The sequence below is a fragment of the Ambystoma mexicanum genome, chromosome 1q (assembly GCF_040938575.1).
Source record: "Ambystoma mexicanum isolate Mex_15411 chromosome 1q, UKY_AmexF1_1, whole genome shotgun sequence".
In the NCBI taxonomy this organism is placed as follows: domain Eukaryota; kingdom Metazoa; phylum Chordata; class Amphibia; order Caudata; family Ambystomatidae; genus Ambystoma; species Ambystoma mexicanum.
In genome coordinates, this window is record NC_090922.1 from 507,912,450 (window position 1) to 507,939,832 (window position 27,383).

Genomic DNA, 27,383 nt, shown 5'->3' on the forward strand with positions numbered 1-27,383 from the left:
TCCTTAGCTCTCCACATGGCATCAAGAAACACAAATATACCAGCTGCAGAGGAGGTCAGATTTCCCAGTCCAGGTCAGACATTGGACTGAGTGAGGTGTGGTACATCTACACATGCAGACGGTGGGCCCTGTCCCGTAGGCAAAGTAGGTGAATCCCAACAACGTGGTTTGGGGGGCATCACCTGTGCACAAGCCAGAACCTTTAGTGCTGGGCACACACCTTCTAAAACACAGCAAGGAACTGAGGCCCACCCCACTTTTAACTGCGCCAACTCAGTGAGCTCTTGCATAAAGGAGAGCTCACAGAATCATATCAGGACTACACCAAGGAATTGACGCACACCGCTCCAGATGTCTACCAAAGCCAACAAAGGGAAGGCCAAACAAACCACAAAGGAATCATATGCCAAAGGCCCAGTCAACACACAAGCGTCCGCCGCAGACATGGCACAAGAAAAAACCAGAGGAGAGTAACAGCCATCGCTGCCCTACAAACAGCATTAGCATCCAAATTAGATGCACTGATGATCGATGTGGGACTCCTGAGGCAGGACGTCCGGGTACTAGCAGATCGGATATGCAAAATTGAAGCACAAGTTAAGGATAACACTCCAGGCATGCTGACAGTGCAGACGGAAGTCAAAACATTGCAACTGAAAGTGAAAATGCTGGAATACCGAACGGAAGACGCCGAAGACGGAGCCCGTAGGAACATCATCAGGATAATGGACCTGCCGGAAGGAATGGAAGGGACAGATCCTACAACAAATGTGGAGAAATTACTCCTGCAAGCGGTGGGCCCAGGCAACCTCACACAAGGTCTCATAGGTGAAGGTGCACATAGAGCTCTGTCCAAGAAACCTCTGCCAGGTGCGCCCCCCCCCCCCAAGGCTAATAATTGCCAGAACAATTAATTATAAAGACTGGAAGAAAATACTAGCACTTACAATATCCGGGGCTCCATACAAAGAGCATCGGCCAAACTGGCGGTCTTTCCAGACTACATGCTCCAAGTGCGAAAGAACGGCTCCACAAGGCTGGCCTTAAATATATGCTTGCTTACCCAGCCCTTTTAAAAATCCTGCAAAATGGCTGATCACTATTTTTCGACCGCCCGAGTAAGTTTAAGAATGGACAATGGGGGATTCGCCACGACAGCGGATGGAGGCGGAGCGTAGATGCAGGGACAGACTTGCCCGTAACTCAGCGGAAGCCTTCCTCTGCGGTGAAGAGTCTTCACACAGCTGGGACTATGGGATACCCAGCATTGCTTCACTCAGGTTTATTCCTTGAGGCATAGAAACGATGGACGCAAGTAGTGTAATCTTTATTTGCTGCTTTAAGGTAAAATGTATCAGTACGCAGGGGTGACTGGGAGGGAAGCTGGGACACTCAGATGCAACCTACACCTCTTGCTGCTGCCGCCCCCTGCGAAGTTGCATTTGGCGATACGAGTTGTAAGTATCCACCCGCTTCGTACCAGTCACCTAGTGGTTCACTCGGTAGACAGGATACGAGACGTGGACACGCCTGAGCATGCTATATGTAGCTGGGCGATGGTTGGGAGTGGGAATAAGGGGAGAAGGTGGGAGGAGTTGTACAGTTTGTTTTTGAAGCCTTCTTTAACATCCAGATGGTACCAAGTTTGCACACAGTGATGTTCAGGCCCTGGACCCCAAAACCTAACACAAACTCCAAGCTTACCCATAAAGGTAATAGTGTATGTTGACATTGAAGCTCTGGTTGAGAGATCAGTGAGAAGTGATTATCCCTTCCAATTCCGGAACCATGGCTAGGAATATTAAATTGGTGACCTGGAATGTTAGAGGTCTCAACAGCTATGTCAAATGGAGAGAGTGCTAACACATTTGTGCAGGCATAAAATAGACATTGTGCTACTACAAAAGACACATCTTACCAAAAGCAGACAAGACACACTGGTGAAAAAATGAGGAGGACACACAGTGGTCTCGGCATATTCTAGAGGGGTATTTATTTGGGTTTCACCAACGGTACCCTTGAGAATTCTACAGACAAAAACAGACGAGGAGGGAAGAATGGTGCTTATGCATGGATTCCTAGAGAACAAGGAAATTTGCATCATAAACACATATGCCCCCTTTTTGGATGCCACCTCCTTTTTCAGTTCATTATACTGCAGACTCAGCCTCTATAGGGGCAGTGTGATGATATTGGGTGGGGACCTTAACTACACGCTGAATCCGGTTGTAAATTCACAAAGCCCGCCCCGTCAGCCAAAACCCCTACATGCTCTATTGAAGTTCTTCAAGGTAACTGATATTTGGAGAGCCAAACGCCCAACAAACCGTGGCTATTCTGCCCCGCACGCAGTATATACCAGACGGGACTATTTCATTGTGGGCGCCGGATCAGTTGGTGAATTCATAGAAACAGAATATAAAGCTCTGGTTTTGTTGGAACACGCACCCTTGCTCCTTACGTGGCAAATTGCTCCCCCTAGGCCATCTTCAGGCGGTATACAAATGGAAATTACTAGAGATTTGGCCAAAGCTGGACGAGACTTGGAAGACATGGTGAAAAACAATACCATGCCAAAGACCCCTTAAAAAAATAGAGCTGAGACAGAACTGCTTAACACATTGGGAGAGGAGACAACATGCTGAGGTGAACAAGGCCGCTAAGCTCCTGGCATTGTTGTATAAGCGTGATAATTACAGGGAGGTGATCTATTCCATAAATAATAGCCAGGGCCTCCCCTGTAACATGCAAGCCGAGGTTAATGTCACCTTTTATGAATATTACAGCTCCTTATACAAAGCGGAAGACACAGCCCTGAGCACAGGCCTCCAAGAAGCTTTAGATTTGATCAACCTCCTGAGTCTGGATGGGGATATTATGAAAGAAATATTAGCCACGATTAGGTCCTTACCGACTGGGGAAAACCCCAGGCACAGGTGGCCTGCCAAGTGAGTTTTACAAGGAATTAGTGGAAGACCTTGCACCAGTAATGTTAGATGTGTTCAGGGAAGCTTATGAAAAAGGCTCTCTCCCCTTGAATCTGAGAGAAGCTGTAATATTACCCTTGACCAAGCCCAATAAATCTGCGATGAACTGCGGCTCATAAAAGCCCTTGTCCTTGCTAAACCAAGATAGTAAGATACTGACGGCATTACTAGCGAACAGATTGAAACCTGTGATAGCGAAATTAATACACCCACACCAAACTGGTTATGTGCTAGGCTGGAAAACATCATGAAATTTAAGGCACTTGCATCATGTAATAGAGAGCATCAGGACACATGACCATTACTGTGCGGTTGCCTCTCTGGACGCGGTGAAAGCGATTGACTCTAGCAAATGGGAATGGTTATGCTGTACTACATAAATTTGGAATTGGGTACAGCTTTATCCGGTGGGTACAATTACTTTATAACAAACTGATGGCCAGAGCCAGAACGGGTCATCACTTCTCCAAACAAGGGAACTGGGGAAAGGCACATGACAAGGGTGCCTGTTATCCCCAATGCTTTTCATCCTTGCTATTGAGCCGATTGCGGCGCACCGTAGGAAGGAGTATTGAGAGGAGGGAATATGAATAAATGGCGTACAACATTTACTGTCCATGTATGCAGATGACATGCTACTATATATACAACAGCCTGAAGAGAATCTGCAGCAGGTACTAGACGTCCTCGATAGCTTTACTGAATCATCAGTCATCACAATCAGTCGGGAAAAGTCTTGTTTGTTCCCATTAGATGTCCTCACATCAATAGGGACCGGTTACCCACCTTGGTGCTAAAACGGCACACAGACATGTTCCGTTACTTGTGGATAGACCTATATCATGATACTGCACTCAAGCATAAATGCAACACGCAGAAAGCGTTGGAGGGAAGCACCAGATCCATGAATTTCTGGGGGCGATAGACCCTATCGCTAATGGGTAGGGCGGTGTTGTTGAAAACGTATTTTCCCAGCCTGTTACACTACTTTGTAAATATTACATATAACATAACCAAACGCTTTATTGGTACACTAGATACAGAGTGCAGACAGAATGGTAGATGCAGGGTGGCCTTGAACACACTCCAAAGAGTGCATGTGTAAAGAGGGATAAAGGTTGCACAATTCGAATTATACTTCCTTGCAGGCCAACTACAGTTTGTGGCAGGCAGGCAGGCTAGCTGGCGGATGAACCTACACTTGAGACATTTCTACTACAACCAGTAGTAAAACGGTGCTATTTAAAAGGGATCCTTTGGGTAACGACCCTACATTTGGGAAAACAAGCATATCTGGTGGCACTAGACATACGGCTGTGGCAAGGAGCATCTAAGATACTAAGGATCACAGACCCAGTGTCCACACAAATCCCCCTGGTCATGGTGATAACAGATGGACGACAATTACAAACTGGGATACGTAAACATTGGGAGCCCGTGGGGGGGGGTAGTAGTAGTAGTAGTAGTAGTAGTAGTAGTAGTAGTAATGTTGTTGACAAAATTAAGGAAAAATCATGATCTCAATGCCTTCTATAAGTTCCCTAATGCACCTTTATTCAAATTCCCAGATACACAATGGTTGTGAAATGTGTATATTTGTGTAGCATCAGTTGCCCTGGGGAACCAAAGGTAGCTGTTGGTGTCAAGCTAACCAAGCTCTTAATGGCTCGAGGAATTTTGAACCTTGCACATATGCTTCTCATGCCCTGCCTTTTCTTTCACTTTGGTTAATGTTCCTAGTAATACCAGCCACATCTGATCTTTTTCGGTTCTGTTCTTTTTCAGGCAACGAGGAGTCGAAGCAATGCTTCAAGTGTCACATAATATTCATCAATGAGGCATCTCAACTGAGGCATATGAAGCGCCACCACCCTGAGGACTTTGCTGAACATGTTCAACGTGACCCACTCTGCTACCAGACTGCCCAGCAAGAGGAGCGGCGGTCTTGTCCTCGTCCGGACCAGGAGCAGGTTGTGTGCCCAGACTGTGGAAAAAAGTTTCCGAGCACAAAGGCAATGCATATTCACAAGACCATGCACGGGAAGCCAGGCCTGTACCCCTGCGCCATGTGTGGCCGGCTCTTCAAGCTGCTGTCAACCCTAACGAAGCACCAGCGCTCACACTCTTATGACGACAGGGATAAGGCAGCTGGCCCGTACCGCTGTGAGAAGTGTGGCGCCATGTACCCAGCAAGCAGGGGCCTGAGGATGCACGAGTGGATCCACAAGAGCTAGATCTACAGTCACAGAACTTCTTGAACTGTAAACGAAATAAACCAGAGAAGTGATAGAGAAAAGTGCATGCCTTCCATATTTCCATGCATAGCCAGGTGACCAGTGTTTACACATGCCTACCCTCATTCTATAAATAATGTGACCAGTGTGTTCCTCATGCCTACCCTCTTTCCTTCGGCCATCCATTAAGTCTAATCACAGTTTGAAATCCCATTGGTCTCCGGTGTTGCAATTCATAAGAGCCTACATTTGCAGGACAAAGTTGAAGGGTTGTTTCTCCAGGTGTCGGGTAGAATGTTGTATTTATTGCCGTCTGGTGTCAGTAGGTCAGCCACCAAGAACGCAAATCGGTGGCTTATGAAGAGCAGGAGACATTTTGTCTGCTGAGAATACAACCTACCTTCTCCCTGTTCTGGGAAGTAGGGGACCTAGTACCCCACAGCCGAAGGTAAAGGCTTAATCCCTCCATTGATCATATTCACTCCAACCACCAACCTTAATTTTGCATTTGTTTATTTAAATAGCGCGCAAAACCCTGAGGTATCTACGCGCTTAAACTTAGGAGGTTAGTTTCAGTGCATTTGAATACATCTTTTCCACAGAATTTGAAACTTGTCAGTGTAGTAACTACTACATCTAGCTAGCTCTTGTGAGCATGCAGGGGAGTTGACAATAGAAGGTGCTGTGCCAACTAACTTGTGTGTACAACTAACAATAGGGTTACTCGATCACTACAGTTAAACCAGATTTGAGCTATCCATGGCTTCCAATCTGTCGATCCGAGTCAAAACTATCCAATAATGGCTAATAAAACTGTCTCTTGTGTCCCTCCGTAACATACAAAAGGGCGAAATCGTTCACCTGCTCAAGCCATCCAATTCATTTGTGATGCTCCTTCGCTTTATCACTCAACTTTTTTCAGCTGTCAGTCGCTTAAAGCTTTCTTCAGGACAACACGATCACAACACATATTGCTCCTCGTTTAGAGAGATTTAGTATAATGAGGTCTTCTGTATATGCCAGTCACTAAGTCAGTGTCCTACTATAACACTAACACGGATTAAGTAGAGTTGATGCATTAATCTCTGCGTCATTGCTTTGTTTTTGCTATGTTATGTTACTTTGCATTTATATAGCGCCTTATGTTTCATTGGTATGACCTCAAAGCGCTGGTAGGTTGAACGCCCTCGGGAACCGCAGTTCAAGTCAGTAGCGAGAGAGAGTGTTGTCTAGTGCGTGGGCGCACAGGATATGTGTGCATCTGGTGTGGTTGATGCATGATAGCTGCTTCTTAGCGGTAGGTGTGATGCTGAGGAAATCAGTTGGATGTGTTCAGTCTGGAGGGTGGACACCCAGACTGAGTTCTGGCTGCGTTAGGCCTAAGGAGATGCCTAAGCTAGCCGGTATGTGCTCAGCTAGCTGTGTTTTATTAGGATGATGAGGTGTTTGTGGGGTCATGTTAGTATGGGAACAGCTAGGCCGAATGTGTCATAGTATAGCTGTGTTCTAGTTGAATGATGGTGTATAGGAGAGAGTAAGCATAGTAGTGTGATATGGTGGTTATCAGTAAAGGGCCTGCGATGAAGCATGAGAGCAGGACAGGGTTATTCTGACTTTGTTTTCTCTCAGAGTAAAATAGATTTGGTGTACTGTGAGCCAATGGAAAGCCCTGCTCTGGCTCAAATACGGTTCACCTGGTATCACTATTGCTGGATGTTCACACTTAAGCATTCCGTACACATTGATAGTCGGTACCCCAAAGCACTTAATAGGGATAGCCCATCTCCATAGTTAATGAGTTCTACAGGTTCCTGCTCCTACACTTGCAAGTTTTGAGTTGTGTAGCTCAGTCTCCTTTCTTTCTATTAGTCAAGTGAATAAACTTCCTTCAGCATACTATCCTCCCCCTTCAACACCCGCCACAACCCTTGGGTATCGTAGAAGAATGCCTACCTGACCCTCTGTCCAACGGGAGAATGCTTGTGAAGTGCTGGAATTTGCTCTCCAGTGCCTCATGCCATGCATGGCTACTATTCCAGCGTTTATTTCCCATGTGAGCATAAAATATTTCTGAGGTAGCCAGTGGTAGTCTGCCATTTCAAAGGGAAGTCAGGCTGAGGTTTTGCACTTTGACAGGATTTGTAACTCTGCTTCTGCGCTAGAGGTTTACGCTGTAGGTGAAGAAGCAGCTTCCCTGTTTCGGCACGTGCGAGATTCTTAATTTATTTTTCAAGCTGCCTTTTTTGTATCCTAATTTTTAGGTGTCATGCATTAGAGAATGTGTCTCTTCTCAACTGTCTCAGTTTACTGTGTCTGATGGCTCACCGCTGTTAGAGCAGTGCCAAGAAAAGCTGTCAAACTTGCACAAAGCAGCCTTCTGCTAGCACTCACTGATCTGAACAACTGAGCCTGCTGCTCCCTCAAACTAAGCCTAACACCAAAGTTTCTCCACTTCCGATCTGATGAGAAATCACATTCCTTAGACAAAGGCAGAGAGACTTCTATGTTTGCGGGTATAGGCGTTGACACCTCTTCCATGCATGTCTCTTCAGAGGGAAGGCCGCAAGGGGAAATTATTCTTGTCGGGTAGCTATGGCAAGTTTTAATTCTGACAGAATGGTAATTTTAGAAGGAGCTTCAGTAGCAAATGTGTTTTTGACTTTTATTTTTATGTTGCCATTAGTTTATTTGACATTACAAGCAACAGCAGTTACCACATCCTTGTATGTTTGTGCCATTTAATGATGTCCTTTCTCTTTATATTGTCCTTTATCGAAACCCAATTCTTTGGACTTCAGATTAGGTATCGTTTTTTCCCACTACTCCTGCTTCGTCCATGGGGTAAGAACACTGTCTCCAAAACAGAAGGAATCCATAAATGCGTATTAGCGGTGGTTGTCCCAGAGGGCTCGTAGCTGTTTTGAGGGACTAGGAGTACATAGTTTGAATTATTTGCGGGGTTAAGGACAGGTTGTTTGAATTATTTACAGTGTTGTTAAGACAAAAATACTGGCCATCTCCCTCGATTAGAAGAAGCGCTTCTTGATCGGTTTGTAGGCCTTGCTCCTCTCGATCAGTGCAGGCCACAGGTCTGGATTGGGTGACTCCATCTATTTTCTGTATTCTTTTTCCTTACCCTCTTCCTTTCTGCTTTCATGATGATTTCACTGGTTGTTTCATTCTTCATTATGTTGGTTACAGCTCCTCCCTTTACTCTTTTGCATCACATTTGATTTAGGGTGACTTTTTATATTCAATGATGAGCTCCCTAGTTCATGCCCAAAAATCAGGGAACCAGCTATTAAACAATCTGCTTTGGTGAGCTCCCTCTATTTTATTGGTTGTCCCAATACCTCGACATTTGTTACTGACAGCCTATTTTCCCCATCTCTGTCGTACCTGCCAGTACAATTTTTTTAATTGTCGAGACATGACGGCGATGTTTTTGGTTGCTACAATCTTTATCTTTGTTGTGTTCTGTTTTCCAGCCGATTCCAGGTGACTACCCTCCCTTCAGGATTTTTGACGGACTTATTCTGCATATTTTGTGCTCCTTATTGACATGTTATGATTGACTTGGTGCAATAGCTTGAGAATACTCCAATTTGAGGTAGAAGGCGCCTGCCGAGCAGATCCTTCATGCCAATCAATTCTCAAATGGGCAAAGTAGTCCAAATGGCTCCTGTTTCTGTAGCATTTCTTTGGTTAGCCTGACCTAGGGGTCCCCCAAACTCTTTTTCTGTTCGCTGGGACCGTGTGCAACATGCTGTCCAGTAGCCACTTTGTATTGGCATGTCATCTCCCCTCTAGTTTCTCCATTCGGGGTTAGGTCTGATGCAATCAAGCGCCTTTTGCGTTGCACTCTTCAGTACACAAGTTGCGAGGTGGCCCGGTACGTGCTTTTCATAGACACAACAGCCATTCTTGTAATTTGTGAGGCTTGCAGCCTATTTTTTCTGTTTTCTTGATTCTTTTACGTATTTACATCCGTCAGTGTTTCCTGCTTTATGCAAGTATGACTTTGATGTTGTGGTGGCAGGGGTCTAAATTAGGATTTGGTGCCCAGCAAAATGTAGCTCCTCGGTATTAGAAATAGCCATTAGGCAAGAGCTACTTTTGGAGAACAGTGAGCTAGTCCACGGCAAATCCAATATGTGCGCAGGATGCAATGTCTAACATGTTTTCAGTAAATATTATCCAATAGGATTTAAATGTCCCTTACGCAGTCCTTTATTCCTCTTTAAGAACTTTCCCAAAAACAGTTCTTTTTGTATAGCGATCAATGTGTGTATGGAACCACTAGTCTGGGGAGTCAAAGATAGCTCCTGTTAGCCATTGGTTTTAAGCTAACCAGGCTCCCCTTGGCTATATAACTAGAAGCTAAATGGCACCAGGCTCCTGGCAATTGCAAACCCTGGTGGTGGCAATGCACACATCATGCCATCCTTTTCCTTCTGAAACTGAGGGGCAAGCCCTGACTCTAATGGGGACGGGGGAAAATATCACTAAACCACACAAGGTGTTCCCACCAAGAATAATTTGATGGTGTCTAAAAATGAAGACCATTATTTGAAATATAGGGTACCCCAAAGGGGTTACGATGCTGCAACCCTGAACAATGAACAAATCATCGTAAAAGTCAAATTGATAAATTCATAGCATTTTTACAAATTATTTTTGCTTGTTTTTGATCATAGCTTATATGTGTACATCATAATTTCTGGGTACAAAAAAAGAAAAAGCCATCAATCCTGCAAAACCTATAACTGAAAGATTAACAAAAAGCCAACTACTCTAAAACAGACAAAAGGTATAAAGCCTAACACCACGCATGGAAAAATCCTCTGCACATGAATGTGGAAAGAAACATTGTTGGCCTCTAAAGTTGCCCTATCGTAAATTACAGCGTACAACTACCACTATTCTATAAGGGTCAAAAGGACATGGAGCTTCATTTTTAGACACTATCAAATTATTCCTGGTGATAACCCATTTTTGTGGTTTAGTGTCATCCTTTTTTTATCATTAAAACAGTGTCCCAGTTTGCAATTTGTGTCTAGGAGATGCTATTGCCTCCTTTCACACCCCTTCGCTGTGATTCTAAATTCCCCAGCTGCTGTGCGTACCAATGATGAATCCTGCGTCACACCTTTTGTCTGGGGATTCCAACCCTTCGTCTTCACTTCTACCACCTGCTAACTAACGTGAGCATCCTCACATGCTACTCTGCAGTCTGCCTCTTGAGTTGTTTTCTTGTTTGTGTTGTGATGTGGAGGCATCACTGTGTGTGTTCTGTGTTCTGACAGCAGTGTGCTCCACCTCCCATTTCCCTCTAGTTGGCAGTAGAGAAGCTAAGGGAAGGGGACCTGAAGATAGACTGTGAAGGAGTGAGGTTAATTGATTTTAAAGCTGTTTTTGTGTTATGCCCTATCCTTCCTTTGGTTTGTCATGGAGTGTTCCAAGAGGAATGTTCACCCAGAGCATGATGTTTGGTTGTGGGGAAATCTGGTTGTTAGGGAAACCTGGCTAGTTGAGTTCTGCATCTAAATGGGTCGATAATGTTTTTGGCTATTAGACAGTCCCTCATTGTGACTTTCTAAAGTATGAAGGACTTCCCACCAGATGCCCATTCTTAGAAGTCCAATTCATAGTTGCAAAAGAGGCAGCTCACCTGCACCCAACCTTCAGGTAAATAATACACACGCAATTGGGATGGCTGAACTAAATGTAACTTGGTTCTCATATTCCTAGATTTAAAAAGAATATATCTATTTATGTATTTGGTTCAATTACAAACCTTTACACAATATCCAAAACAGATAAGTAACACTGTTTATTCACCATTAATATAACACAGTTGATATCTCCCACATTAGTAATACAGTATTTAAATATAACCATTGATACTCCTCAAACCAGTTATATCAATCATAATACAAAACCATAAAATACATCCGAAAATTCCATTATACAGATCACTAAAACCCTCATTCAAATCACTAAAACCGTGTATAAAAATCCTTCCATTTAATGTAGGCTGCAGAAGTAATCATCAATGACTTTCCTGAAAAAACACTGCTCCAGAGTTGATCGTTATGATAGCTACTATATCCTGCATAAAAGAAAAATAAGGCTTTATTATTTATCAAAAAGCAGTGGGCAACCTGTAAGTATGTCTTACAGTATCGACCTCCAGCCTGCATATTCTGCATGTTCTCTAAGCAGAAGGAGTTTTATTCCAAGCACCCTAGACTTCTTGCGTACGAAGCAAATTAAATCTTAAATTCATGAGTTTCCTTAGTTCCTACATTTAAAAAAAAAACTTATATGAAAAGGACACCCTAACTAGAGTATACATTATACTTCTTTACTCTGGAAAGGTTTCCCAGCATAATAACTCTATCCCACTGCAATGCCTTTTCTTTCAATATTCTAAGGAAGACACCCAGGTTAAATGGTTGTCAACTTTGAAGTTGAAGGTTTCATGGAACTTGCCAACCTCATCCATGAAAACCCTGAATACCTTTGTAGCTGTATGTTCCCCATTTATCATATCAGTGAAATATGTGTATGGAGAATTCGTATTACTATGATTCACCATCTTTAAAAAAAAAAGCTACGTAGAATCCTCCAATGAGTCGTTAAGAGGTGAGCCTAAGCTCGCAACAAATTGCCTCAATTGGCACACAACGTGGTAACCCAATTTCCCTGCCAAATGTTTCCCTCAATTTGATGTAACCATTTTAGCTCCTCCTCCCCAGATGCCTCAAGTCCATATTGGATGCAGGATGGAGAATCCGTATTACTATGATTCATCATCTTTAAAAAAAGAGCTACGTTGATTCTTCCATTTAGTCATTGAAGAGGTGAGCCCAAGCTCGCAATAAATTGCCTCAATTGGCACACAACGTGTTTCCCTGCCAAATGTTTCCCTCAATTTGTTGTAACCATTTTACCTCCTTCTCCCTCCCCAAATGCCTGAAGTCCATATTGGATGTGCAGTACTATGCTTCCTATACAGGAGGCTGAGTCCCTCTATAGAATATTCCCCTTGGATTCCTGGATTTTGGGGACCACAGTTGTCTGCATCTGTAATATTTTATTTGTCTCCAAAGATGCTTTTATAGCTGTGTTTTAGTACATATTTTTTAAATGTGTCCTTAAAATAAACATAACTCCAATGTATTCCTAAAATCATGGCGTCAAACTCATTTTTCTTAAAATTTTGAGTTGTGTTTTTGTTAATGTTGTAAACGGATTTCCCTTTTAGTAGAATTGGCTAATACAAGGGAAGTGAAGGGTTTTTGTGTCCAAAGGGGCCACTGACATAAAAGTAAGTGTACGTCTACCTAAATCAGCCAATGAAAGTTACATGAGGTTCCTTGTGTTCGAATCGGCCAGAAATAAATACTTTTTCTACCAGAATCAGCCAACGAGTGAGATGTGATTGTGTCTAAACTGTGCAATGGATATCATTTCGACATAGCATTGGGTCGGTTGGTCTCACAACATTAGCCCTGGCTTTTATTGTTTTTTAAAGTCTCTGTATAATGAGTATTTGTTTTTTGAGGACACATATGGTTTTTCTTGCTGCTGTTGAGGGGGGTGAATTAATATGATAGGATGGTTGGAGATATTCTAATATGGTGTATGTATGAGTGATCTGTATTTGAGTTTAGTGGAGGGATATTGGGATATTTCTCTGTCTATCCCTGTTAGATAGGTGGCGCAACACCGCACCATCGGGATATGTTTCCAAAAGGGACACTACAGTGCTTCATTTTTATTTTCTTCCTTTTCTTAACAATTTTATTTATATCCGGTTACAGCATGTACAAGGTAAATAAAAAATAATAAAAAAATAATAAATATATATATAATATGTTATGATACAATAAGTACCCCCGCCTGTCCCTCCTTCCCCCAAGATCCCCATGTTGTCTGGTTCTTTGGGCCTTCCCACGGCCTTAGGGACCCTCCGGCTGTAGGATGAGGTCGGGGGAGGGAGTTTGTTTTTAGGAAGTGTCTCGCCAGTTGCGGATGGAAGGTCAGCACCAGAAACTGGCTATTGTTTTCCAGGACCGGGCCCCAGCAGTCCGTAAAGCGATGCAATGCACCTTCCTTTGCCGCCGTGACTTTTTTTCGGCCACTAGGATCTTCCACAACTTCACCCACCTTAGGGGTATTAAGGGGCCCTCCTGAGTTTTCCATTTATCGGCCAGGGTTATTTTGGCTGCCAGAAGCAGCTGCGTGAGCAGTTTAGCGGTGCAACCTGCTTTTGGGTAGCACTCCGGCCATGGCACCCCCAGCAGGATCACCTCCGGGTTCATGGGCAATTTGCATCGGGTTATAGTTTCAGTGACCTGTATGACCTCCTCTCAGAAGGTCTGTGCCTTCGGGGATTCCCGCCACATGTGGAGGAAGGGTCTGCGAGAACCACATTGCCTCTAGCAGTTCAGAAGTCTGTGAACTTCTGAAAGTGGTGTAAACGCTTTGAGGAGTAATACCAATGGTGAAGGAGTTTTAATGCGCATTCTTGTTGGTGATGCTACTTGAGGCGGAGTTGATCCTGGTCCAAATGTCCAGCCACGTTTGATCTTCTATAGGGTGCCCCAGGTCTGCTTCCCATCTGGCCATATACGTTGGTTTGGTTGTTAGCATGTCCTCTTGTAGCAGTTTGTAGAGCTTGGTGATCAGCCCCCGGCACGGACCTTCCTTTAACGCGTGATCCAGGGAGTGAAGGTCTCTTGTGGGCCACTGTCGAACCGCTGGCTGCGAGATCCAATGTCTGATCTGGGCGTAGGTGAACCGTTCAGTTTCTGCTAAGTGGAAGCGACTCTTACATTCTTTGAAGGAGAGCGGGGGTCCTTTCACAAACAGCTGTGAGAGAGTGTTGAGACCCCCACGCACCCCCTCCTAGGCTCATCGGCTAACATTTGCTCCATCTAGGCCAAGTGAGAAGTCTGGATTACGGAGTATCAGGGAGAGAGGGCCTAACCCTTTGGGGAGCTTCTTCATGCGCAATGTCTTGGCCCAAACGTTCAGCATAGTCCTGGTGGAATATAAGATCGATGGCCATAGGTGGCGTGCCGTGCCCGATATGTGTAGCAGTGAGTCTAGCGGGGGGACACTTAGTTTGTTCAATTCGTATCCATTTAAGGGGGTTTGTCCTCTCAGCCCAGGCAGCGGCAGACGTTAGTTGAGCCGCTATGCAGTAGTTAGAAAGGTTTGGTAAACCCATAGCTCCCCATTTGGCCGCTCCCATCATTACTTTCAATGGAATTCTCGGTCTACATCCTTTCCAGATGAATTTCAATAGCTGTTTCTGTAGTTGCAGTAGGAGTTGTTTAGGGAGATGAACGGGTACAGTCGAGCATAGATATAGGAATCTAGGCAAAAGGTTCATCTTACATGCTGTGACTCTGCCCAGCAGGGAGATTTCCTGGCCGTCCCTTCTCTTGAACAGGAGGGGGTGCAGGGGGGGGGGGAATTTGCTGTGTATAATTGTTTGGGGTCTGCCACTATGCATATCCCTAGTTAAGGCGTGGATGTGGTGCTGCATTTTGTGGGCAAGCTGTTCAGAGGGCCTTTATGAGGTTTTTGATCATGTTCACCCCAAGTGTCTCCAATTTGGTGTAGTTGACCGCAAACCCGGCCACCTGATCAAAAACCTCCCGTTCCGCTGGGGCAGCCGGGAGGGAAGTTTGTCAGTCATTGAGGGAGAGCATCACATCATCTGTGTATAGTGATATCCTAAATTGCTCCCCTTGCATGTCCATCCTTGTTACCTTCTCGTTAAGGCAGATTTTCTGGTCAAATGGTTCCATCACTAGGGCGAGAACGGGCAGCCCTGTCTCGTCCTGCATTAGAGAGAAATTGGAGCTGAAAGCTTTTGATTCATCCGAAGGGACGTCTTCGGGGCTTGGTAGTTGGCCAAAAGCATCTTTCGGAACATGGGGCCTAACCGGAAGACTTCAACTAGAGTCGTATGAAGGCCCAGTCCACCTTGTCAAAGGCCTTTCTAGCATCCAAGGTTAATAATGCTAGTTCCTGCTGATCCCGAGCGGCCACTTCGATGAGGTTGAGGGCCCGCCGGATGTTGTCTCCTGTGTTCCTCCCTCTGATGAATCCTGTGTGGTCTGGGTCTATGATAGTTGGCACTGCCAATGCCAGTCTGTTCGCCGGGACTTTAGAGTAAATGTTCACATCTACGTTGGGTAGGGATATGGGCCTATATGATGCACACACCTTGCGGTCCTTCCAACGTTTCAGGAGCATAATCGTGGCGGGCTCCTGCATAGAGGGAGTGATATTGGCCGTCTCTCGGAATGAGTTGAAAAGTTCTGTCATCGTGCCCAGTAAGAGAGGTTGAAAGAGTTTGAAGAATTTTGGTGGATATCCATCGTGGCCCATGCCCTTGGTTTCAAGGTTTTAATCACTTTTTTGGTGTGATTGGGTGTTCCAAAGTGGCACCGTCCGCTTCCAAGATGTGAGGGAGCCTGACTTGCGTTCTGAATTGCACTTGTTGAGGTTGCTTCCTAGGAGAGGCTGTCAGCATATTGGCAAGGTGGGAGGTTGCTAGCTGCCATTTTGCCTCTTCCTCATATAGGATTGTAGCCTCTGCATTCCTAAGGGCTGTAATGTTCCTCTGTCACATTTTTTCCAGTTTGCCGACCAGATACCTGTTGGCCTTATTAACGTTTGCATAGTAGCTTTGCTTTGTTTTGATCAGAGCCTGGGCTGTGTCTTCTGCATAGTGTGCCTCTAGTTTACTGCGGGCAAGTCGCAAGAGTTTGTCTGCCTTTGGTGACCATCCCTTGTGGATTTTCTCCGCCGCTTCAACCTTCCCTTCCAGCTGCTCTTTCATTTTGCTCCGTCTTCTCCTATATGCTGCAGCCTGGGCGATGAGTCCTCTTCTGATCACTGCTTTCAGAGCCTCCCATCTAGTCGCTGTGGAGGTCAGATCCGGGGGGTTCTCTTTAAGGTAGTTATGATTTGCCTTGGTTACGCCATCACAAACTGCCATATCGTGTAGCATTGGTTAGAAGAGAGCCCAGTGATGTCTCGTGGGGGGGTCAGGGTAGAAGATCCGGGCTGTCCGCAGTATTGGGGCGTGGTCCGATAGGATCCTCGTGCCTATTTCCACCTCATCTGGAAACGAGAGAAGTTGGGGGCTGGCCAGTATCAGGTCTATCCATGAGGTGGATTGGAGAACGTGGGACAAGAACGAGAAGTCCGAGGCCTCGGATGGAGGACCCTCAAAGTATCCACGAGCCCCAAGGATTTAAATAGGTGGCAGATACTCAGGGCGGTCTTAAAGTCCTTTGAGGGGGGACCTGATTTGTCTGTCGGGGGTTAGGGACGACGTCACTGATGACCACTTGGCCTTCAAGGAAGGGGAGAATCTTAGTTTTCAGTTTCACGTAAAAGGTTTTGTGGCCCTCGTTCAGGGCGTATATTGCGATTAAGGTGTGCAGCTGGTCAATAAGCATCCCTTTTAGTGCAATGAATCTGCCTTCTGGGCATTGTACGACCTCTCGTTCTCTAAATGGTATCCCTTTGGCGAGAATGATCGCTGTGCTACCCCTCTTTCTATTTCCTGATACCAGGTATTGTTTTGGGAAGGCTGTGTGACGTAATCGTGGGAAGTCTGCTGGGAGCAGATGTGTCTCTTGGAGGAATATCACAGAGCTATGAAGGTCCATTAGGCGCTTGCAGGTAGATTTTCGCTTCTCTGGGGAGTTCAGGCCCCTAATGTTCACCGAGACATAGCGCAGTTTCAGGTGTGGCAGGGTGGTCTCGTGCGGTGCCCCCTCAGCAATCGGGGGGGGTGTGGGAAGAGAAGGTGGGCGGGGACAGTGTCTGCGAAGGTCTGCCTGCTAGTGTTGGACTGCCAGTCTTGTCCTGCTGCGACCAGGGTTTTATATTTCCTAAACTGGATCCGAACGTGACCCGGTAACCAAGTGAACCAACAGAGAACCAAAACAAAAATGCAACCCAAACCAAACTGGGCCCGATGGGCATTGGGCTAGAGTGTGTGTCCACACGACAGGGGCATATCGTGGGACGCTCGAACGCCGAGTGTGTGTTCTGGCACGGATAAGAGGTTACTGCATGGTCCTCTCCCCTCTTGTGGGAGGGTGGCTAGACCAGTGTTAGGTGGCAGGGGCTTTCCCCCCCTGGGAACTTTGATCCAGCTGTTTTGTTGCGATTTTGGGGTCGCTCCTTGGTCCTTCTCTGGGGACGGATTCATTGAATCGGCATCTGGGGTCGCCGGTTCCCCTCCCATGATCCCACCTGCCTCATCCAGCGAGTGGATTATGCATGTTTGGACTTCAAATGAGAATTGGAGCGCTGCCGGGAAGAGCCACTGGTACTTGATTTTTCTGGTCCTAGAAGAAGGTTGCCAGTTGCTTGAGGGCTCTGCGCCAGAGCTTGTGTAGCTACTTGTGATTGGATCACGTTGTCAATTTGGGTCCTCTTTTCTTTATTGACCATTTACTGTTCAGTGTGGTTGCTATGAGCCCCCTGCACGTTAAAGCAGATGGATGGCCATGTTTGGCATCACTAGCTCTTAGATCCATCAGTATGAAACAAATGTGCATCTTATTAATTGGCAAATATGTTTAATAGCTGTGCCCAAATAGCTTTAGGGTGTCACTGAAAAAAAGCATTTAAACAAATATATTTAGCAACTGCAGTCTACTTCAGGTTACATCAAACTTTACACATTTGATGCATTCATGAAAATTCACTGAATTTGGCAAGCAGCTGATGGGGCCTTTGCTAATGCCAAAGTTAGTGAAGTGCCATCAACATTCTAATGCTGAAAATGATTGCCGAAAAATATTTAGTTATTGTATGGGGCTTCTCAAAGATGGAGAAAAAGAAAATCTTTATCTCATGATATCTCAAAATTGTCTGCTTCAATTTTCGAGATTGTTGACACTTACACAGGCTTTGTCCTATATTCTGCAAACATTGTGAGGGTCAGATAAGGCAAACTTTTTCGGTAATTTACTTTTTTTTATGTATCTAGCTGTAGTTGACAAGCAGGGATAGGAAGAATGAAAAATATGCTGCGAAATGCACATAATCATTGGCAGCAACACACACACACACACCATTCCACCTCCCATGCCAGCTCCCCATTTGGTCATATGTCATGTGAAGTAGTGTCGAAGGGACAAAACCGAGCACATCGGATGTGATAATATAAGCACCGTCGGGTCAAAATCAAATAAAAGCTTACAGTGAAATGAAAAATATTCTATGATACAAAATGTATTTATTTTATTTCATTCGTATTGCGCACATTCAACCCTAAAAGCATAAGATGATCACTGCACCTAACAAAACAGCCAAATGCAAACCTATCTAACGGGAGAATCTGTGCTCACCAAAGGGTACCATCAACTAGGAAAAGTGTAGCAAATACACACAGGAAGATACTCTCCAAAACAAGGCAATGGGAAATTCACACAAAGGGTGTTGAGGATGGTGAGAAGAAAGGAACCTCATGGCAAACGATGCATATGAACCAATGAATCTTGCTTAGGGCAGGCAAAATAGCGACCCCACGATCTGCCTACCTACACCAGGCTCAATCACCTGACGCACAACGAGCATTTAGGAAAAGTGTGATAGAAAAAAAGACTACAGGTTGGCAGGCATAGAATTTTGATTTGCCGTTAATATTTGACACTTGCAGTGTGTGCTTTGAAAGTGACAAGAGGGCAGCGCACTATGATCTGAAAGCGTCTTGAAAATGTAAGGGTCCACTTCATAGGACTCTGCGTTCCTCTTTAGGCTGGTCTTTTGTCCTAAACCTCTTGAATGTGGGTAAGTTTCTTCCTCACTTGGCTCACTTTCAAGCTATATAGTCGGAGCCTTGCATTTTGAATTACCTAATGGGGCCCACCCACATACTTTATTTTCCTGCAGGATCACACTGTTGCACTTTGACTAGAATGCAGTAAGTGCCATTTGTAGCCTGTGTCCCTCTTGTCCCAGTGTTTTGGCCTCCCACGCTTCTGATTTAACCAGGTCTCACTTCTAAGTGCATACCTGTTGTTGTGACTCGAATATACCTTGAGGTAAGCCATCTCCATTGATTGATCCAGAAGGTACACTCTTCTTTGTATGTGCCCTGGATCCTCTGGTTGTCACTGTGAGCCAAATGTTAAAACAAGGTTCCACAACAACAGCAGGTCTTCTGCTTAGGTTCATCTTAAATTATTGAACAATAAGAACAGGGTGGCACCTCTTTAAACCAGTTCAACAGTGGCTGGATAGCATCTATTGAGCTCAAACTAACGGTGTTCAACAATAACGAGATGCCTCCTGCTTGAGCTCTACCTAAAGGGTACAACAACAACAGGATAACTACTCTTGAGTAATCAGTTCTTGGGTTTGCAAATTTCAATTTGGGCTCCCTTCCGAGAGAGGGTTGTCAGTTCATAGTCTCTTTGAGTCCTGGGTTTTGTAGTGTCCCCAACACTTTTCTTGTATCCTGGTTATTTAGGCTCCAGCCACCTGCTTCTCGTATTCAATCCGGCCGGAGATCCTTCTCAGGAATCTCAAGGTCCACATGAGTCTGCATATGCTGGGGCTTGCTAAGTGCTGGATAACTCCCATACTTCCACCAGAGAAGTATACCTGGCATTCTCTACAATGTCTTGTTTGCTACCTCCCTGTGCCAGTGTCCTAGCTCTATTCCCTAAAATCCCAACTGCATCTTCTTCATTGTAGGATCCTTTAGACAATGCATAACCTCTATTCACTCTTTTCCTCTTTTTCCTCCAGACCCTTCTTTAGCACTCCTTTCTGCCTTCCTCTAATCTTTCCTCGAGTCCCCTTTATCATTTTATATCTACCTCTCTCCCTTCAGCATCTTGCAACCTTCTCTCTGAGATTCTCTCCAGATTTCAACTCACAATTCTTTCCAACCGCATCTCTAATATGAGGAGGCACCTGGAGAGGACAGCACCTTACAACCCCCCCCCCCCCCTCTGATATTCTTCTCAACCTTTCTCCCACTACTCCCGATTTGCTTTCCCCAACCAGCCTCCTTTCTCCAGTCCTTCCATCTCCTTACCCCTCAGTCCTTCCATCTCCTTTTTCACCACAACCTTCTCACTCCTTCAGTCTCCCTCACCAACTCTGTCCACCCAGTTGTGGCATTTGCTGCTCATATTGAGATATAGCCACTCCCTCTGTATGCTTTTCCTGCACACACCTTGGGGCAATCCAGAGTCTCAGACATGCAGGGTGACTGAGCTCTTATATGGCTGCCATTTTGGATAGGAGATGCATTGTTTGACTTCTGCTGGGTTGACGGCCCCACACAACATAATGCGACAATCAATTTGTGCTGCAGTGCATACTGACAAAGACAACTAAACAAGAGTCTTATACTCTTCACTCTGGGCCTCAAAGCAGCTTTTTATGCCATGTACCTATACCATACTTGCCGAAGACATTCCAGAGGCCTGAAAACTGTTTCTGCTAATATTTTTACTTAAATTTGGTGTGTTTACTGTTTGATGTATATCTACTAATGAATCTCTAGATGTCTTCACTTCTTCCCGAGGTCAGGGAGGTGAGGCTGCGGGTGGTATAATGTGGGAGGATCTCATGGGGAGGAACTCCACTCCCTTCCCCCCCTTCAGGGATGAGTATGACCATTTATGCTGCAGCCCTTGTAAAATCAACACCTCCACACACACAATCCTCTCCTTCCTTGAAGAACCTTTTTGTAGAGAGTAAACCTATGAACTGCTATCAGGTGGAGAACTATAGGGAACCTGAAAGTACTGTGACCAAGAAGAGGCATACAGACATGATGATCACTCTCCAGAACCGATAGCAGCCGTCTAGTCTCTTGCGAGAAAATGACATTCGGACACTTTTGGAAATGAAGGGCCCAGCTGGTAAGCCATACAGAGTGGAGACGTTACGAGTTGCAGGAAGTTTGAATCCTGAGACTGGAGAAAGCTGTCAGAAAAGGGAAAAACGCCCCATCCAATCGGGAGGAGAAAGACTGCGCACAGTTCTGGCTGCCGAGAGGAACGGTAGCACTGCCTTGAGAAATCGGACTGGCGGGTCCTTGGCAAGTGTTGAGACGTAATCAGCGGGAAGACACTGAACTGCCGGAAGAACGCGAGAGGATGGGAAAGACAAGCAAATCCAATGAGATACCGCTTCCAGTCCCAGCGATGTCCGGAAACGTGCCATGCATCCCTACAAGGTAATGGATGGCACGGGTCTGCCAGCGGGGATGCGAGGGAGGTGAGAGAGTCTCTGTGTGGTGCCTGGTGTATGTAATCCCTTGACATGAACATTGAGAGAAGGGACACAAACCCCGGGAGTCAAGAGGACCATTTGTGCATCAGAGGAAATCTTCCTCATGTCAGTGGAAGGAATAGAACCACTGACAATCGGCGAAACCGGGGTCGAGGACGCAAGTCCAAACAGAGACGCAAGTCCTCTTCCTCGTGAAAATACTTGGCTGGTGTTAGGAAATATTTCTCAAAGTGCAATTTTCCCACCATATTATGGACCTCCCAAACATTTTGCTTTTGTTTGGCTGGCTTTCCTACCTTGAATTTTTCCAATGGAGCACAGCCTTCAGTAGCGCTCCCCTGGGCTTTCGCTCATTTGTTATGGGGAAACTGACATGTCCTTCAGACTGTCAGTTCTGGGAAACTGTTTCCCTTAGTCTTTGACTATGTTGCCATATCTTGGTAACTTTATATCTGTGCGCCAAATAAATTACTGTACAGTGCACAGGCGTCTTTTCTTTTTATGGCCCTAGACGCCCTCCAACGAATTTTTGGTGGTGAGACAAGTATGCCTAGGAAGAACTAGTGGCAGCAGTTTACTGGTATTTTTACTTTTTATCATACCATACCAGGTTTATCATGTGTGGTCCCCAACAGTGGCCAGTGCCGAAAATGGCCATGCCACGAAGTCTTTTGTTCTGTCCTTTGGCCATCTTGTCCCTTAGCCTTTACCCAGGTCAAGATGACCTGAGACGTCTTTATTTGGGCATGCAGCCTCCCATGAAAACCACATCTTTCATGGGCTCCTGTATGTCACGTGTGCTAGCGCCCAGGAAGAGGGTTGGAACTGTCTGGTCCCAATCCACACTACTGGTGCCAGGATGTTCGATGTGCCTGAATGACTAAGACCACTGTTGGCCGTAATTGGTCCACATCTGGCATACATGCAAGAGAGCAGATCTTCCATTGGCTGTCCAAATCCGAGCACAGCTCGAACTTTGGATAAGAGAAGGGGCTCTGCATCCATTCCAGGTCGATCTACCATGGTTCACACCGAACTACGAAAGGAGCCAAGTATCCTGTAAACTGAAGCAGACAATTGGACCTGCCGGAGACGCGCTGGAAGGTTTAGCACCCTGAACCAGCTGCTGTCCCGTTGGACCCCTTTGTTGTTGATCTTAGAAGGCCAGCAAGGGTGCTTCAACCCATTGGAGTAGTGGGAAAAACAACTCTGTGCACCTTCTGATATCCTGCCAAAAGAGCCTTCTCTGAAGTGTTCCTGGGCCGTTAAGCGAACTGACCAGCGACTCAAAAATTGTTCACTAGCTTGTGGTCCTCTGCCCTCTCATGCCAATTTTCAAAGGCCTAGCTCCGCTGGGTCCCGAATTAGGAGAGTCCGCTGTGGTGACGGTTGCTGCAAGTATTTTGCTTGCCTGCTCAACTGTTCCCCCGAGTCCTGCTGCACCGGAATTTCTTCGTCCTCCCTTGGTGAGCGGAGTAAAGGGTACTGTCCTGTCACGGATGATCGTTCTGTCCCGCAGCCCCTCAGAGCTGGAATGACTAGCAGTGGCAGGATTTGAACCTACCAGCGTCCTCGACTAGACTGGCGAAGTTTGGTCCGCAGTGCGCCAAGGTGCGGTGAGTACTTACTTAAATTTGCAGTGGCCCCTAGCACATCCATTGTACTTTTACGCACAAAGATTCCTAAAAACATCCTCACTTTAGCTGGGGTAGACTGCGCTCCTTAGATATTCCCAAACATCGAAAGTCGCTCTGTCTGTAAGGGCAGACCCTCCTTGAAAAGTGGGACTTTATTCTTCATCACCTCAAGCCCCTTCGTGAACTGCTACAGCCCCTTGAAGAGGTACAGTTTTCGCACTTTATGCACGACCGTGCATTGTAAACGGACTGCTGTACCTTTGAGCACAAGGCTCCCCACTTTGTAGGGCTGGACTACTTGAGTGAGGGTTTGGATCCTGAAATCTGCCCAATGCAATCATTGTGTTACCCCCCCCCCTCTTCTGTTACATGTTGTGGATGTGTTTTCCCACTTACTGCATAAAGTGATTGTATATATGTTCTATAGTGAAATGCGTGTGTGGTAACTGTTCCTTTATTACTGTGGTTATTTGTGTTTGATTATGAGGCCTATAATAAATGTATATGTATTTTTGATATAAACCTGTCTAAGAGTATTCTGTGGCTCATTACTGTGTATGCTCATTGTGGGATTCTGATCACTCTCACCCCTCCTGAGACCTAGTCTTGACCGCCCGCCAAGCTACCTTGATTGGTCAGCTTGTCCAGAAGGTTCCCCTGTTCCACTAAACTAGGGTGACCTCCTAAACTTCTTCCCACCAGGTCAGAGTTTAGAAATCCATCTTAACAGCAGGTCTGCCGATTTAAGAAGAAGAACCTGGGTCTGGAAACCAAGCACAATTGGAACTTTTATACAATTGAACAGAGGAGACACACAGTATCCAGGGGAAGGGAGTCCTTCACCCTAGCTCTATTGTTATTGGCACATTGTAAAGAGAAGCATCAGGAGGAGGCAGTCCTCCTCCCGATATCCAGTGTAAGGGAACCTTTCAATCTGGGGAAGGGAGGCATTCCCCCTGGTGAGAACTATCCAAGTACCTGAAGTGAACTTTGAACACAGACCAAGGAGAAGGGAGCCAATCTCCTGGGTAACGAACGCTTTAGCGTTATCTACTGTAGTTAGAGATGTGAGGGACAGATCAAGGGATTTTGACACAGGACGGTGGACATTTAAGTTAAACTGACATCGTTGTTGGCCTTTACTTGAGGCAGGGAAAAACCCCTCATAGAAATAGGGACAGGTAGGCATTTCTCTTTATTTTTTGAGAAGAATAACATTCTTTGCCAGTCATCATGCCACTGTGTCAGTCCCCTTCTTCTGCATCCTTACATTATGAACGCAAAAATAAGCATCAATAAGCATCAATGTGAGTTATACGCTGGGCATCCCTAAATGGACTGGCACAGCATGGGCCCACTTCTAGTGACAGCCCTCTGCCACAGAGATGGAGCATGGTGGGGTGGTCTAGGGCATCACTCATATATACCGCCCCTGGATCCTAGCATCACACTGCTTACCCTATGAACGCCCCATCCGACACCCCCAGAGAAAAGTGGGAGAATTAGTCCACCAACCCAAACATCTATTATCAGAGGTATTGTTATTAGTAGTTTTATCATTAGGGTATTTATTGAGCGCTGACCTAGCTTCAGGAACCAACAGATCATTTTACATTTCATAGGGGGACGTACACAGGAAGGGAAGCAGATTGTGAGGGATCAATACAAGGGAATGAACAATGTGGGCAGGGGGATGGAGGGCAACATTTCAGCAAGGGATCTACAAGAAAACTGTAGGAAACCAGGGGTGGCAGGAGCAGATCGTCCAGTCTCAGGTGGGAAGAGGAGAGTGTGTGAACCTAGTAGTTAAAGGTACTTTTGGGATCATTGTTCTCCTGTTATCAGGTAACTTGTTTTTCTGCCAGCATGCCCATTACACTTACTATCCCTTTTTTAACATATGACATTTGTGTCTTCTGTTTTCTTTGCATTCTATGGAGCCTCAATAGATGTGTTTTACATCCTCAACCTGGGAACTTGAGACTTGCTCTTTGTTCCAGACACTTTGTGGATACAGCTGAGGAAGTCCTCCGCCCATGGCCAGCAACTGCTTAGCTTTGCTTTTTTATACATAAAAATAGAACCTCCTTTCAATTATATAGTAGTTATTCACCTCACTATTTGGGCCCTGATGATGGCTAGCTCAAAGATAACGAACCAGTGGGATAGGTGAGGCAACTACTCAAGCAACAACTACGCAATAACAGAACTTTCTGTCTTAAACCAAAATCGATGGAACCTGATCAAAATGTGAGATAATTGACAAGAATTTACCACTGACTGTTTTTCTTGGGCCCCCCCATGCCCTTCTTTCTTTAAGCTTGCATCACCAATGTTGCTGATACGATTCATTGAATGCAGGATGCAAGTGACTCAAAGCTGATGAATAAGTGAGCACTCCCTTTTTTGTCCATTTACTGGATTTTACTAATAGAAACTAATAGAACACTCCATGTAGTTTATACATTTTGTACCGCTCTTCTAATTAATTATGGTTTCGAAAATACTTAATCGGAATGGATGCTTGGTCTGATACATGCATACGTTTTTTTCTGGACCTATAGTACAAGAAGAGTTATTCCTGTCCCATCCCATTTATTGATTCTTCCTTTGTAAATCTTCACTGTTTGTTGTGATCCTGCCCCTTTTTCTACTGGGGTTTATTTAAATTGGAGAGGAGCATTTGCATATTCCTGTTTCTACATTTCAAGGTAGGCAGAAATATAGTTTCTGGAAGACTAGAGCTGTCTGAGAACTGCTTGACTGGGGAGGGAAAACCCTAATCACATCAGGGCAGTCCTGTACCACCCTTGGGGGAAATGGGCAGGTAGAAGGGATAATAGGTTCATCAAGGAAACCGCGTAAGCTGCAGTGGCAGTACATTAGATTTCAATGAAGCAGTGAACAAACTACCACCAACCAAAAGACCTGCATTGAACTGTAAATAGATTCTTAGAAGAGTCATCCAAGCCAAGCACCAACTCAAATAGAACCTACATATGGATCCTTCAAAGAACACCATGAGATTACTCAACATTCAAAGTGATCAATGACTGCATCAGCCTCAACAGACTTCAAAGGGAATCCATGACAAAAGGAAGGCTGCAACAATGTACTCTTCAAAGGAGGAGATTAGGTGGAAAGTAGACTTGCACACAAGAACAGGCGAACACATTCAAGATACATTATATCTGTTGAAATAGCAGAGGTGTAAAGGAGGACACTGAAAACCACTGATGGAAGAGCTTGGATTGTATTGGGAATTGCATCATACTGGCAACTGCAAGCTCAAAAGCAAGAAGAACGAACAAGGTACAACAAACAATTAGACCGTATTAACCTTAGGGTCACAGCTCAAACTGAGGAAGACTTTTACAAAACACTTCCAGAATAGGAAAGCCAAGAAATGCAAGAACAATAAACAAACTAAGATGAGACTTCATTTAAGATGGCTCTTGTGAAAGGGGCTTAAAGATTGCAACAGTCCAGAACAATGGCAAGCAAATCAAGAATTTAACATGAACAGCACTTGACTTTAATAACAATTTTCACTTCTCTTTTTGAGGCATCAAGGGGGGGTGTACTGTGCTTTCTCTTTTTGATATTTACAGCACCATGCTTTCGTACACTGTCTGAGATTATAAGAGGAGTTCTGAGGGCAGGAAAAGGACAAACCGTGTGTATAAGGCTTGACCATGTGTTCCAATTTGAGGGTGTGCATTTTGAAACCCGTGCAACTGGTGTCGGTGTGTATTAATCATTGCAGCCGGAAGAAGGATGTGGCAGAGCTTTGCAGCATTTGAAAATCAAGATTACCTGGACAGTATAAATATATCCATGGAAAAACAAACTGTTTTCAATGGATTGAGCTGGAATCTGTTGTTCATGATAAAACCAAGGCAAGACCAAGGCATAGGGATTGTCCTGTTGGATGTTGCGAATAGTAAACGGAAATAAACAGTCAATTGCGTAATGGGGATTGCTTACTGTCCTAATAGGACCGCTTGGTGTCTCTAATGAAAGGCCTTTGTGAAGTACTGATGGAATTAAAACGGTGGTCTGGATCAGAAAGAATACAAATGAATTTCTACTGAATGAAGATAATCCTGCCTACTTAACCCTTTGAAAGATACAAAAGGACCATACTGATCCCCAGGATGACCAATAGTTTCAAGTAGTAAATCCGAGCTGGAGTGCTTGTAAATGTTTGATTATTTTTA

General features: G+C 45.1%; 1 protein-coding gene across 3 annotated transcripts in view; it reads left to right on the forward strand.

Annotated features, from left to right (window-relative positions):
• LOC138530102 (zinc finger protein 260-like) overlaps positions 1 to 12,649 on the forward strand; it is a 79,468-nt gene extending 66,819 nt beyond the window's left edge. For all 3 annotated transcript variants that reach the window (XM_069640884.1, XM_069640882.1, XM_069640883.1), the window contains one exon: positions 4,773 to 12,649. In XM_069640884.1, coding sequence (XP_069496985.1) covers positions 4,773 to 4,811 — 39 coding nt within the window. In that variant the 3' untranslated portion in view covers positions 4,812 to 12,649. The remainder of the gene's footprint in view (positions 1 to 4,772) is intronic.
• The last annotated feature ends 14,734 nt before the right edge of the window (positions 12,650 to 27,383 follow it).